Source organism: Phalacrocorax carbo, chromosome 5 (assembly GCF_963921805.1).
Source record: "Phalacrocorax carbo chromosome 5, bPhaCar2.1, whole genome shotgun sequence".
Classification (NCBI taxonomy): Eukaryota; Metazoa; Chordata; class Aves; order Suliformes; family Phalacrocoracidae; genus Phalacrocorax; species Phalacrocorax carbo.
The window spans coordinates 32856365-32871021 of record NC_087517.1 but is presented as its reverse complement, the minus strand read 5'-3'; the positions used below and the strand labels follow the sequence as shown (position 1 = coordinate 32871021).

Sequence of the window (14657 nt, the reverse complement as noted above, 5' to 3'; positions counted from 1 at the left end):
CGTAAGGGCAGGAGGCGCGAGGGAAGCTCCTCTACCACCCCCCTCCCTGTAGATGTTCCGCCTATAGTTTATGGCCCCAGAAATGGGTGTTATTTTCACATGAGAAGGGTTTCCTAACGGCATACATTTACACAGCTATCGCACAGATGAGTTATTGACAGGAGCACGGTCAGAAAGGGGAGGAGGGCTGGCTGCAAGACACCAGCAGCCGTGGGGCCCTGGGCCAGGGCCAGCATCGCCCCATTCCCTTCAGCCTCCCAAGAAAGTAACAGATTTATGATAAGAGCGTGTTCGAAAAATTGCTGCAAAGCACCTTAAGACGTCTAGTTCTAATAAATTGAAAGGTAACGCGTTCACCACGTTCAAACAAAGACACTTGGTGCTAGTGAAAAGCACTCCATTGCAATCATGGTTTATTCATGTTGAAACAAACACAATTCTGCTAGGCAAACTGTAGTAGCCAAACATCACACATTTGTCAACAGTCAGCAAATGTGCTAATTACAGCATGACAACACATTCCATAGGTAAAAACTGTGATAGTGAGGAAAATTTTAAATTGTCAGGTAACAGTTAAAAAGGCAAAGCAGTAATATTTTGCTGTGAAGATTGCCCCTTCTCATGAAGTTCAAAAGTTAATGCCTGAAAAAGAGGGAAGGAAAAAAAAAAAAAAGGATGTGAGACAAATACAGACATATTTATATGCAACCAGAGTATGGTCCAAACCAAGACCTGGTAACACTGGCTGAAATACCCCAAGGGAGCGCAGCAGACCTCTACCTCCAGAAAACAGTTCTGAACACTGAAAAGAACTACCATGATGATCCTGAATTATGCAGGACAAATTAATTCCACCAGTTATTTTCTCATTGCTGCTGTAACTTATAGTAGAGCTACAACACCCCTTCTAAAGTCCCTTTTCATTTATTTGTCATGCACGATACTCATTGTGTGGTGCAAATTTTTGTTTTCCTGATACAAAAACTTAGCAAAAAGAGAACTTAGCATTAAAATGAGTGCAGTCTTCATTATGATTCGTGGTAATAACAATAGTGGAGGTGTGCTTTTGATTACAAAAAGAGATGTGGTTAAGCAGGCAGAGAGCAGGACACAGCTAGAAATCCTAAGCTGAATATTGGTTATAAATTACAGAATCACAGAACCACAGGTTGGAAGGGACCTCAGGGATCATCTAGTCCAACCTCTCTGGGAAGAGCAGAGTCTAAACAAGATGGCCCAGCACCCTGTCCAGACGACTCTTGAAGGTGTCCAATGTGGCCGAGTCAACCACTTCCCTGGGGAGATTATTCCAATGGGTGACTGTCCTCAATGTAAAAAATTTCCCTCTGGTGTCCGATCGGAATCTCCCCAAGAGCAATTTGTGTCCATTCCCCCTTGTCCTCTCCGTGTGACTCCTTGTAAAAAGGGAGTCTCCATCTTCTTTGTAGCCACTCCTTAAGTACTGGTACAAATTAATCTCCAAGATATTCAGTAAATCACCAAAATGCTTGGATTCAAATCTTACTGAAATCCTCAGCTATTTGTGAAATGGGAGAAAACAAATATTTACCTTTCCTCAGAATTGCCAGTATTCACTGACTCTCAAAATGATATATAAAAGGATTTATTTGTTACAGAGTATGGTTATGCATAGATAAAATAGCTGAGAAGTACCCGCTATAAATTGAGGCTGGTTTTATTAATAATGCAAGCTTGAGCCACTTCAATTTCATTTCATATTTATGGAGAGATGTGAATAAGTTTGCAATCCTTTTATCAACCTTCAATTTTAGTGGTAGAAATAAGGAAAACAGCATGAACAAAGATGTAAAAGAGAATGTATGCTTTGTTAGTGCAACATCTTATGTCTAAATTAATTTTCTTAATATATCACAGGAAGCCATTAGTTTCAATGTAAAATGTTACTGATATCAATTACTTAAATAAAACCTGCACTTTCTCTTATCTGTACATTTTCAGAATTCTTCTCCACATGAAAAAGGGGAGGAAAATAAAAACATAAAGCATGGTCTATATACGTCCGCACAAGCACCGTGTGTTATTTTACTGAAGTAGTAAATGCCTCATAGATCTCTACCTCAACAATTTTAAACCAACTTCAGGCAAGAGTTAAGGTAATAAATTTTTAATTCCTTCTCAAAAAGAAGTTGCTTTTATACTTCAGACAGAAGCAAGAGTCACCTGAATCCAAATCTTTCACTTGGTTACATGTAACAACATTAGAGGAAAAGGCATCCTCTTTTACCTTGGTCAGCAGCATCTTTCAGCCTTTGAAGTAATTTGGAAAAGAATTTTTTCTTTCTTCATAATCTGCAAATGCAGAAGCAATAGGATCTGAGTAGAACATGACAGGCCTTGGTCCTTCATTGTTCATAGTGAAAGTAGCTGGGAACTTTCTGAGATCAAGACCCCTGCCCGAAAAATAAGCCTGGAGCGTTCTGAAAAACTGAACATATTGCATATGTGAAAATAGAGCACGCCCTACAGATATTAGTTCTATTGACACAAAGTAGATGTAATATTTGTTCCTATGTGGGATGAAATCCTCTGTTTGGATCATAAACTGGTACAATATAGGCAATATAATTCAGACATGTCCACTCTGTCCATGGCTTGCGCATCTTACACAGTGTTGAAAGACCACTGTGTACTGACTGTCTATGCTCCCCACCGAACCAGAGAGGATTCAAACTGTATCCCTTATTAAAAAGGCACAGCAAAACCCTTGCTGAGAGCAAACAGGACAGTTCTGTTACCCATTTCTCTAAGAAAAATGTTCTCTAAGAGTTAGCAACAGTGGGCAATTCATTTGAACTAGCCCCTTAGACTGCCTAAAAGTAAAGATTAATGCTTCTTAAAACAGTGAGGAAAAAATGTGGGAAACTGATTGTTTTCCTTCACAAATTCCTTAGAAGATCTTGCAAATGCTCTCTTAATGATATTTTCTTAGCTGTAATTAACTTTCAGATCTTTAGTCACTATTTATAACAATGTCAGATGCAGACTTGTACTTCCAGAAGATGAAAAACATGCAATCAACAGAGTACACATTTGAGAGAGACATAATAATCATTCTTCTTCTGTTTCATAAAACAAGTAGTTCTATAATCAAAATACATCTTTAAAAACTAAAGCTGCTGGATAGAGATATAAGGAAGTTTTATACACTACTGCACACTGAGAATGTCTCTTCAGTTAAGGGGTACATCTTGACTGAAGAATGCTCATCCAGTTGTGGTTATCGACTGTACAAAGTGCAGTTACTAACACTACACTTAATGGGCCCCTGTTACCTTTAAATTTAGAAGATAAAAAGTCACATGATTAAAAAAAAACCCAACACAAAACTTAGGCTATCTTTCTTGCAGCATTTCCTTACCAGGTCTCTGTTTCTAGGGTTATCTAGAGGTTTCCATTTTTCTTCTGGTTGGAAAGGAGCACCCTTTGCCAATCCTCTCACAGCCAACACTGTACATAGAACCAGGAGCACCACTTTCCACATGTTGAAGAGGTGAACAGGCTATCTGTAAGAACGACAATGAACCGGACTCCTTAAATCCTATAAAGCTGTCACTGGTAACAAATAAAGCAAGCGTGACAATCCAGTGCAGCGCCAAAAATAATTTATCCATGTGAAAATCTGCCTACTGCAGATTATATCCATGTGCTATCAACTGTTTTTGTGTGTTTTCCTAGAGAACAAATTATTCTAAAAAGTGTTCCCCATACAAAAGCTATTTCTAGACACTGCATTCTCTTTTTGAGAGGGACTAGTATGACATTTAATACAAAATTTATATTTGTAAATTTAGATTACATACAGCCATTTTCCTTAGCTGATTAGTTACAGCATCAGATCTTTGTGTGCTCCAAGGAGAATGCAAATATATGGCTTGAGATCCAGATAGCTCAATTTTTAAAATTGCATGAAATGAAAGTGTACCACACATATTGATAAATGCAATAATAATACAGCCTGGTATAATACACTAAAGACCCATTTCACAACTTGATTCAAGGGGGAAAAAAAAAAAAAGAAGAAATAATTCTCCCTTTCACATTCTTTAAAATAAAGCTTACCAGTGAATTTGGCTCTGGCTTGCCCCTTCTTGGTTAGTCTCCTTGTAATCTGTGAACAAACTGATCTCTGCACTTATATTTCTAGTGGACTGTAGGTGGGTGTCAATGACGTTAGCAGGAGTTCAAAAATACAGTAATGATTCCATTTCCATCCATGACATAAAGACCCTTGAGAATTTCATCCTTAATACCCGTAAGACCTGTTGCTATTGAACAGCGCAGTGCAAATTCCTCCTCCCTAAGCCATATTGCAGAAAATTGGTGGTAAGCATATAATAAGTTTAAAACAATTCCCAGCAGAGATAGCAGAGCTATATCAAAATATTACTTTTAATTAAAAGTGATTAGCCATATCTCTACAATGGTGACTAACAGATAATTACAGCTGGTTGAATGGTTTTCAAGCAAGATGAGATATGGATCATTTTCTTGATGCTGGAGAGAGAGAGAGAAAAGTAAAGTCTGTTTCAAGATCCAAAATCATAACATTTTAATGGAAGTGTTGCTTTCCTACCCTGATTTTATCGGCAGTCAATATCCTCCTGTCAGACTAGAAACTAAGACAAAGACTGCAAGGAGGACTATGATAATTTACCTTGGCCTTATTTCGTAGCATTCTTCATCTCAAAGCCGCTCAAATTTTTGCTTGTAATTTCATTATGTTCTTCTCTCCACTATTTAGACGACACTTTAGTTAGTATCACATAAAATACATCTCTAAATAGACATGGTAAAACTAAAGATTTTTGGCCATTACCTTACTTCAGATTATAGATGTTTATTTCTGACTAGAAGCTTTACATCTTTCTTTGGTTTAAATTTTGAAAGCAAACCAAAAACCTAAAACCACCCTTCCAGGCAGGCAAAGTCATGGACATCCAAACATCATTAGCAACACAGTAAACAAAGTTATCTTGACAGCAGTAACATACAAAAATACAGGTCAACTTATCCAGCTTGTATATTATTCTGCAGCCTTGGAATAAAAAAAATGACACACACAAAAAAGAAAATCCATCAAAAGCCATCACTTACTTTTCATAATAGACAACTTCCAGACAGTAGACTCATCAAGAACCAGAACAGCAGTAGCAACAGAACTATGTAAAAAGGCAGGCCCCAATATAAGAGAACTTTCTTTGTTGATCTTCTAGGTAAAGACTTATTTCTAGTTTATTTTTGTGCATAATTTACCTTCTAAATCAACCAGAAGTAGAAATATGTTCCTCTAAAGGAAATGACAGGAAGAAGAAAAGGCTTCATTTACACTTTGGGATATTCGTTTCATATATTTAGAAAGAAAAAACCGGGGGATAGAGTATATTTAGCTAGTAAAATGTACCAGAGTCATCTGTAAATTTTAAACCAGTTTTATTACTGTTGTTACTGTAGAAATTGAGGTAGTTTGGTTGACGAAGTATGCAGATATGCAAGAGTTTTCATTAGCGTATATTTTCTGTGAGTTGTCTTGAAAAAAAAATAATCCTACAAACCTGTATTGTTGCTTCCTGAGCTAAAAGTGCTTGAAAAACTGAGCTAAAAGTCTATTTAGACTTGGTACTCATTTTAATAGGGGGGTTTTTTTGGTGGGTTTTTGTTTGGTTGTTTTTTTTAAAGATGGTTTCATTATAGTTCTTTCCTTCACTGAAAGTCAAATATAAGTAGAACACATTCATATTAAAATACTATTAGTATAGTTACCCTGATTGGACAAAACTGCATCCTCCTTTGAGAACAAGAGCTAGTTTAGCAAATGGATTCCCAGCCAGATGTCAGTGCCGCCTTTTTAATGCAACCATATTGAAGCACTAGGTTTTCTTGACAAATTATGTATGTAGACACACATCTTCAGTAGATCAAATCTTTTGAAAGTGCCTGCACTATTTATATAGCCTTATGGCACAGTAAGTAGTATTCATGTACATTTTAAACATTGTTTGTTCAGTTTCATGGAAGTTACTTCAAAAAGGTAAAAATCTTGTTCGAGAACAAAAGGCAAATTTAAAATTAATTTGTTTAGCTGAGAATGAGTTTTATACATATGATGCTCTACATAATCTATATTATTCACCAAACATTTTCTATTTTAATGCATTTCCCATTCATGACAGCAAGGCAGGTGTAACAGCCTCAGATGCATGAGTTAAGATATAGAGGCAAGCTTTGTCAGGCATGATCTTTATTGTGTTCTACCTGAGATGTGAAAAAAAGTGTCTGTTACTTGAAGTACAATGTTTTTGTTCACCGTTTTTATTTTCTGCTTAGAATCCTAAGTAATACAAGTTAGAAGGAAAAGTACCAAACTGCTCCACATGAGTACCTGAGCAAAGACTGGAAGGCAAACGTTCATGACGACACTCATTAGCGTGTTTGTACACAGAAGTACAGGTAACATTCACAACACTCTACAGAGTATGACTGGTAAGTGGCATTTTTTGTGAATTACCACCATTTGTACTAATGCAACCATGTTAAAACACCATACCAAAATATCCAGAAGTGTTTATTTAGCAGAGCATGTGCTATACAGTGTACTCTAAGCCATGCACACTTAGGTAAAAAAAAAAGACAAAAAAATGTGAAGTATACGCTGCAGACAGGGAAACCATCAAACAAAACACAAACATCCCAGAGTAGCTCCTGCTCAAGTTGCCCTCACCTTCAGCAAAAAAGCACCAGTATCTAAAAGCATAGTTTTTAAAGATGATGAGATTTCCACTTTCAGAAATTTCAACGTTATCTGGAGATACGTATTCTCCAAAGTTTTCTCAGCATCTCGCAAGACAAGGACTTCGCCAAGGCTTATCACACATTGCATCTGTATCTGAGAATTCAGTTATAAACATTTTAATAAGCACAATAACTTATTATAGCATTATTCAAACATTTATAGACAAGACCCTGTCAACACCTCTAGAAACCTGTAACTATTAAGAGTTAGCTCCACCTATAGTACCAGATTTACGCTAGCTATGTAAGAACTGGAAACAGAGGAAGAGTTAAAAACACGTAAGACAGGTTGCTTGTGAAGCGATAGAGTTTTCAAAAAATTATATGAGTATTCTTCAAGGTTTTAAGTCCTCTTAAAACCAACCAAACAACAGTCCCCCCCTCCCCTTACTCAAAACAGGTATTTTTGACAACATTATTCTGTCTTTGTGCTTGGAAAAACAATTAAAAGCTAAGTAGGGAATCAAGTTACTAAGCCTAGGTTACACAGTTTTTCTAGACTAATCATCGTGTACAAAGGGCTTAAAGGTAGTTATGCCCTCTCAATTATTTTAATACTAGAATATTCCTGTAGCTAGGAAATCAACATCATCACAAAAGAAAGAAAAGTTAGGTGACTGGAATTAGAGTTTTTAAAATCCTAAACTAACATACAGAAGGAAGTAGCAGGGGAGACAAAAATTGCATGCTACCTGTTGTGCCACAGCATCAGCAGCATTGTGGCAACCAGGTTCAAGTTATTTTTAAATTAAAAAGTTATTAAACTTTGATTTGTGTTGCTTCAAACCATTATTGTGATCAGTGGACATGCAGTCATTTTGTGTGCATATCTCAATATCCACAGTCCATTTATAAGTTTTGAGATGGTATCTTTATTCAAGATTCAGTGCTGCATGCTACTAATACAGGGGGAGGGAGGCAAGTCAGAGTTTTTCTCCAGAGAAACCTGTAGAGACACATAAGGAAAGCCAATGGTAGCTTTTCCTGAGCTCTTCATATTAAAAAATATACATAAGAAATCCTTCTACTGTTTCAAAACAAGATTTTAACATCTTGAGTATGTCTGGTTTTCTTTATTGCAATTGAGAAGAACAGAACGTATAAAATTTCTTTTTTCCCCAAACACTTTTCAGGGTTTTATATATGAATATTTTTCCTAAGAAGTTAAATATATTGTTATTCAGAACTTCTGGAGCTTTAACACAACCAACCAACCCCATCCCTGTCTAGTTGTCTTCTCACACTGGCATAAATATTGATACTCAATGGCTCAAATACAATATTTTGCTTAAAGTACAATTAGACTACTTCTTTATTTTAAAGAAACTAAAGAACAAAATTTTAAAAAATAATTTGACACACAAACTTTGAAGTTAAGACACATATCTGAGACTAGTTCTCCTTCATTATTTTTCTTTTTGTCACAAAAAAAAACTTGAGAAATCAAAGTCAGCTAAAGCTTTCTGACTTCAGCTGAGGTGACTCCAAACCACAGATACATGGTATTTGTCATAAATCTTCATTTCTGTAAGTGTAGCATCAAAATGGGGTCAAAATAAATTTTTAGAAGTATCCTCCCCAAATCAAGTTTCAATATGATCCACACAAATGTTTTTGGTCAACTTCAAAAATCAAATATAAGGCTACAGAAGTCCATAGGCTACAGTGAGAGCGTATTCATTTACTGATTTAAGGCACAGTAATTTTTTTTTTCTCTAGAAAGCTACAAGTTTAAAGTCACAGTGAGGAATTTCACATTCCAATTTGTCTGGCACTCTAATGATACATGTCACATCTACTACTTGTAGATTTCTATTAAATATTTCAGTTGTCTGTTGCTGCAGACTCAAATACTGCTTTCACACTCAAAGCGGCGTAAGTGGAAAATAGTGAATTGATCCCAAAATAGTGCACTTAAGATTTTACAAAACTAAATGTCAACACACTTGCACATTTGGTACTTTACATACCCTGAAATTATTTAAGTTGGAGGGAAGAAAAGTCTTTGCTGGTATTTCTACAAACACGCGAAACTTCCATAGAACAACAGTCTACAGGACAGCTGCCGTGTATCTTCACTAGGTCAGCCACGGTCCCTACTATTACTGTGAACATTACGTTTGGTACTACAGCAGAAGGATAATGCAAAGCCAAGGATAACTGGGTATGGAAGGAGGAACCAAAATGATGTGCAGCAGAATAACAAGTTTGTGTGTGCCAATCCTGACATCTGTAGACACAAAATTAGCTCTGATAACACACAGATTCCTACAGAATCTAGACCACAACCTGCCAATAACTGTAGGGAGGCCATGCTTACAAGATTTGTTTATGACAGCAGGAGTAGCAAAATCTGTTTGCATTTAAGAATGCAAAATGAGACCCTAAATCTTAAGTGAAATTAAAGTCAAAACATCACAGCTTTGACTCAGGTTTTCATGCAACAAGGCATTTGAGGCAGTTACCTGCTTAGATACCTGAAAAAATGAGGTGCTGGGCAGATTTGCTTAAGTAAGAGCTATAGAATTTTCTCCTTAAATGCTTAAAATATATTTTTAAAACCAGTAATTTTTAATAACAAGATGACATTTGTAGATTTTATTTAAGCTTTAAAATAAATGAGCTGATTAAAAGCTTGGAATAAATTTTTCCATAAATAAGAATATACATCAGAAAAATATTTGTAAAAGGTTTTCAAATAAACTTTTGAAGATTTTAAGGATTCTACTAAGAATACTAGTTTAAAGTTCTGGCTCTAAAAAGACAGAAAAACAATTTTACTTTAACATAAAAATGAATCTATTTTCAACTGTCATTCATTGGGACACATTTCCAGAGGTATACAAGAGCAGCACATAGGTTTGGTGACACAAGTATGTCTCACCTAAAGGAATGGTGATGAAAGTTTTAAAACCTTTTACAGTACAGTCCTAAGTGCTTATAAAAGCCAGAAAAAAAAAAAAACATGTAAAAAGTCAAAGCTGTAAATTGTGACTAACATTCATAATGAAATGAAAAATAAGCATTAAGAATTTAGTCTGGTTTACAGCTAACAATTTTCTAGTAGCTTAGTGACTTAAAACAGCAGCACAATTATTGTACAGGCACTACAACTGCTCCCAAAAACATTTTCAGTAACTCAGATTATTGATGGTCTGTAAATGGCTGGTCTTGCTCCCAGTATAAATAAGACAAAGCTCTAAACACACTCTTCACTGTATTGAAATAAACTTGATCAAATTAAAGATTCTCAAATGTTTACATTTATTCACAGGTGCAAAATCGACTTTATTCTGTCCTGTCAAAGCTTAGAAGCAGATGTATCAGATTTCAGAAAAAAAAGTCAAGTAACGAGTTCATAACCTTGTTACTGGCAAACACATGGAAAATTAGACTTCAAATCAAACACGGACATATGCAACAATGCTTTTTTGTTTTTATAATACTTTTTAAACACTGACTTTAAAAGGTAACCCGATTAGATTATAGTTGAAAAGTTCACTTAGACACACAGGCAGTCTCTGTGTCTTCTGCAATATATTACTACTTACACCATTTAGGGTTTGGGTGTGTTATTCTTTTGTTTGTTTTAAAACTTAGCAAATTAATATTGGTGAACAAATTGCTACATGTATCAGTTCACTCAAAACCAAAATCAGAGCAGAACTCTAAATATTAGAAATAATATGAACTTAAATTCCAGTTACTGCAACTTTTTTTGAAACAAAAAAAAAAAAAACACCAACCAAACCCCCCAAAAAGCAACCCCCCTTTGCTGAAATGTGACATACCACAACCACCTTTTAAATCAAAACTGAAAACACCTTTGGACAACATGCATTCATTCAGTTTCAAGGTACATTTGGTAATTCCAGTTAAGAGGTAACAGTTTTTCCTTACCAGACAAATACAGACCTTTTATGAAGTGTTAGCTACGGGTGTAGCTGTTATGATTGCAGCGTTGTAAGGCTATGAAGAATACATGTTTGATCATATCAACCAGAAAAGATTACAGACTTCAAGAGCAATTCAGGGTATGGAGATGTCACTAAAAGCTTCTCCTTAAATCTCCCCCTGCTCCTGTCCAAGATTCTGATGTACATACATGCTGTACCTAATGTTAGTGACATTTGATACTCTGGGTTCTTACTTTGGGGTTGGTTTTTTTTTTATTCTGATACCTTATTAAAAAAATATTGGAAATGAGGCACACAAACAGTTCTTATTTTGAATGCATCCTGAGGTACAAACCAAAAAATGGTGGCTTAATCTCAACCAAAATGCTTGATTATGTGGCATAATAATCTCCATCTGAATGTGGTGAACATCCACATGGATGAAGAGCAGTGGTTTTGCAAAATTAATACCTCAACTTCTGAAAAAGGAGAGAACAGAATTTGGGTCTGCATGTTAACAGAAATCTTCCCTTATAAAGCAGAGGTCTAATCTATTACAAGGTCATTTGTGTCTTGATCTTCTCCCACATAGTCTAGATAATCTAAAATCTGAGGAATAAACGTATTTTCATTTAGTTAAGGGTAGTAAGAGACATTACAAAATATTTGCCAAAAGCTGTTTTATAAACGCAGCCTACTCATAATAAAGGATATTTTAGTAATATTTACACCTCCTCATACACACAATTAAAAGTATTTATATTGGGTTTGCCTATGTTTCTGCTGATATTATAATTGTGGACGGTGGCAGAACTAAAGATTTGCATAACAGAAGCCTCTTCTCCAAAAGTAACAACAATCATTGTATTTTACCTGGAAAGCAATTTTAGACTGTCAGAAAATCTTGCCCTTTTCAGAATGGCAAGTAGGATAATTCATCATCTCTTAGAATGGGATGAATTGTTCTCTGGACTTGTTCTAATCCTATCCCCCTCCACTGATTATTTGAGAAAACCTAGTTGGGATTAGACATCTGATCTCTCAAACTGCTGAAATTATACCATCCAGAATCACTGCAAAATCCAGATGCACCTCTCTGAGAACAGTTTTCATCTAACAAAAAACACAGAATGCACATAAATCCGAAGTAGCAGTAAGACTTTCTCTCCTTCCCCTAGTGAAGGTAAACCATCTCCGAAAAAAGGGAGTGTTGAGGGAGATGTGATGAATTCTGTCATCTTGCATCTCAGACTCAGGGTTATATCTGTTCCTACCTCCAATGTGAAAATCAGGTAGGAGTCTATGCAAAATTCTGTAACCCATTTCATGAAGACCAATAACAACTCTCAATACAATTCCCAGCTTTTAAAAATATCATTAAATGAGAAAAATTGTGTTATTCTATGCTGCTATAATTCACTAAGTTTCACATTATGGCAGATTTTGGAAGCTATCAAAGCTACTACACGCAGAGACTGTTTGCTCTCCTTATTCTGATTATTATTTTATTCCACCAACAGCTCCAACAAACAGATTCGTGCATAAAGAGCCCATTAAGATGGCAAAACAAAATCAGAAGTAAAATACAGTAGTAAGCCAAAAGGACCATGAAGCCCAAGGAAAATTATCTTCCACAGAAATCAGATCCTGCACATTTCACAGACGGCCTTCTACAAGCCTCAATGCAGTTCTGCCACCATCTTTCACTCACAGCCATTTGAAAGTAGAAAAACTACTATGTCCTTCTATGTCTGAACAGCAATTTGTAGGTTAAACCAACGGGTGGATTTAGCTACAAGTATATTTAGACACACAAATTATCTTACATACATATACTGTAGCATACATTTGATTAGAAAGTATCAAGATAATCTATTCAAATGTTTTTTCTGATTTACAAACACTATGTATAATCTAACCTTTTTTTAAAAGGGTTAAGACTAGAATACCAGCACACAGATTACTAGTAACAGTGACAGTGGTTTGGCTAACTACAATAGTCTTACTCAGTTAAAGCAGTTTTAATGAATTACTGATAACTTGAACTGACTTGGATATAAGTTGACAAAACACACACTTCACATTTGACCTTCATTTTGGAAAGCTACTGTGTCAATTAAGTCTCTCCAGCCAGCTTCAAATAAATTGACCCTAGCAACACACTAGAACTGAGGCACTTTAGGCAAGATTAATGAAATACGCTAAAATTAATGGGTCAGGCTGGCTGTACTACTATATCAAGAATATACTGGGTTGAATGTGGATAGCAGATTTCCTCTTATTATTTGTGTAAGATGATGGAGCTGGTCTAGTATTACCATATGAAGATAACAGGTATCTCAGATGGAGCAAAGACGGCTAACACAGAAGCACGTAGGTGGCTCATCTCTACACAGAATCAATATATCTTTTTAATCTAATGGCTACCAAGATTTCTTCTGTTGGGAAAACACATACCCAGGGGACAGGATTCCTTACACAGAGCTATTTTAGACTTTATTATAAATGGCAGTCACTGTAGCATCTAGGCACTAAGAAAATACTTTATACAGAGCTAATAATTACGGTATTTCCCACTATTACTAAGAGTCTGTCCATGTGGAGAAGTTAGCGCTGTATGGCAGGGCATGAATTACAGTGTTGTAACTATTCCATATTCATTTCATATATGGAGATTTATTAGGAGACCGTTGGTTCTCCATTTGCAATAGGAAAAAAAAACCTGCCCTGTCTACTTGGAAACAGCGCGGTACAGCAACTGCACTGTCAACTCACACCATACCTCAACATCTGCTAGCTTCTACGTATGGACAAGGTCCAAGGACTAATTTCAGAATTGACAAAATTCTAGAGAAAACTGACAATGTTTTAAAACAACATTAGAGCAAATTGTTTATGAATCTGCTGGTATCCTTCCTGAATAGAAAGCTACACAGAATATTGTTGTTTTCTCACTCTCACAAAAAGTAAAATGTATAAGACTCTCAGTATCTCACAAATGTTCAACTCACACTGATTGAACAAATGATTTGATAGAAATAACAGTTCTATATAAGCAGTACATTCTAGTTTGTGTAGACACAACTGTGGCAGCTTTTAAATGTAGCATAAAATGATTAAAAGTATACTTGGCTATGTAGTTTTTGTGATAGTCACAGTGTGCTTGAAATGTATTGAGTTTTAACCAGCATAATTTAGACCTGCAGGAGATGCAAGTTCAGAACATGTGCACTGTTTGGCATAGTGAGTAAAAAAAGTCTGTTTCAACAAAGAAGTACAGTGAAATATCCAAGTGTCTGCAAGGCAAATAGAGTATTGAGATGTTAACACCGATGTGATTTATGTGCTTACACATACACACAGAGTTAATTCACTTAATTTCCACAGTCAGCAAGTAAACACCATGAAAAGCTTTCTAAGCAACACGAAGAGAATCACAAAACTTTTCATAAAGTATTCACAGTTCTGTCCTCTTTCCCACATAATGTAAACTAGCAATGATATTAGTCTAGGCATTTCTTCATTGAGATTTACCCCATCTCCAGTGTTAAGCTTCTGGGCTGCACTGTTCTTCCTATGTATAACGGAGAACGTTACACAATACAACACAGCACATGCAGAAGAAGAGAAAAGGTTACAAAGTGTGGTACTTTGTATAAATGCATTCGTCCAAAGGCCAACATTGCAACGGACAAAGGGAGTGGAACTTTGGCTGCGATCTTCAAGAGTTTACTGTAAGAATACAAAGAAAAGATTGCCATTTTTGTAGCCATACATGCAGAAGGTATGCAAATACCATATTTCACTTTCTTTTGAAATATAATTTATAGATTTCAAGGCTTTGTCCATTTTTAAAACAGAACAAATATATCTAATGGGAAATAACACTTGATGCATAAGCAAGAGCAATTATTTAAAAAGGCTAATAAA

At 35.8% G+C, this 14657-nt stretch overlaps 2 protein-coding genes across 7 annotated transcripts in view; both read right to left on the bottom strand.

Moving 5' to 3' along the window:
• Positions 1–396: 396 nt before the first annotated feature.
• On the bottom strand, positions 397–3654 carry C5H2orf66 (chromosome 5 C2orf66 homolog). The gene is given in 4 exon segments (XM_009506826.2): positions 397–642; positions 2267–2467; positions 3401–3538; positions 3540–3654. Coding segments are annotated over 3 exon segments (435 nt in total). The 5' UTR covers position 3654; the 3' UTR covers positions 397–642; positions 2267–2284.
• Positions 397–14657, bottom strand: part of PGAP1 (post-GPI attachment to proteins inositol deacylase 1) — a 45668-nt gene continuing 31407 nt past the window's right edge. For 3 of the 6 annotated variants that reach the window (XM_064451964.1, XM_064451961.1, XM_064451965.1), the window contains exons 27-28: positions 14378–14459; positions 4414–4775 (exon numbers count right to left, since the gene is read on the bottom strand). In XM_064451964.1, coding sequence (XP_064308034.1) covers positions 4704–4775; positions 14378–14459 — 154 coding nt within the window. In that variant the 3' untranslated portion in view covers positions 4414–4703. Of the gene's footprint in view, positions 643–2266; positions 2332–3400; positions 3546–4413; positions 14460–14657 lie in introns of those variants that run through there. The other 3 variants (XR_010373043.1, XM_064451962.1, XM_064451963.1) reach the window with 3 other exon arrangements.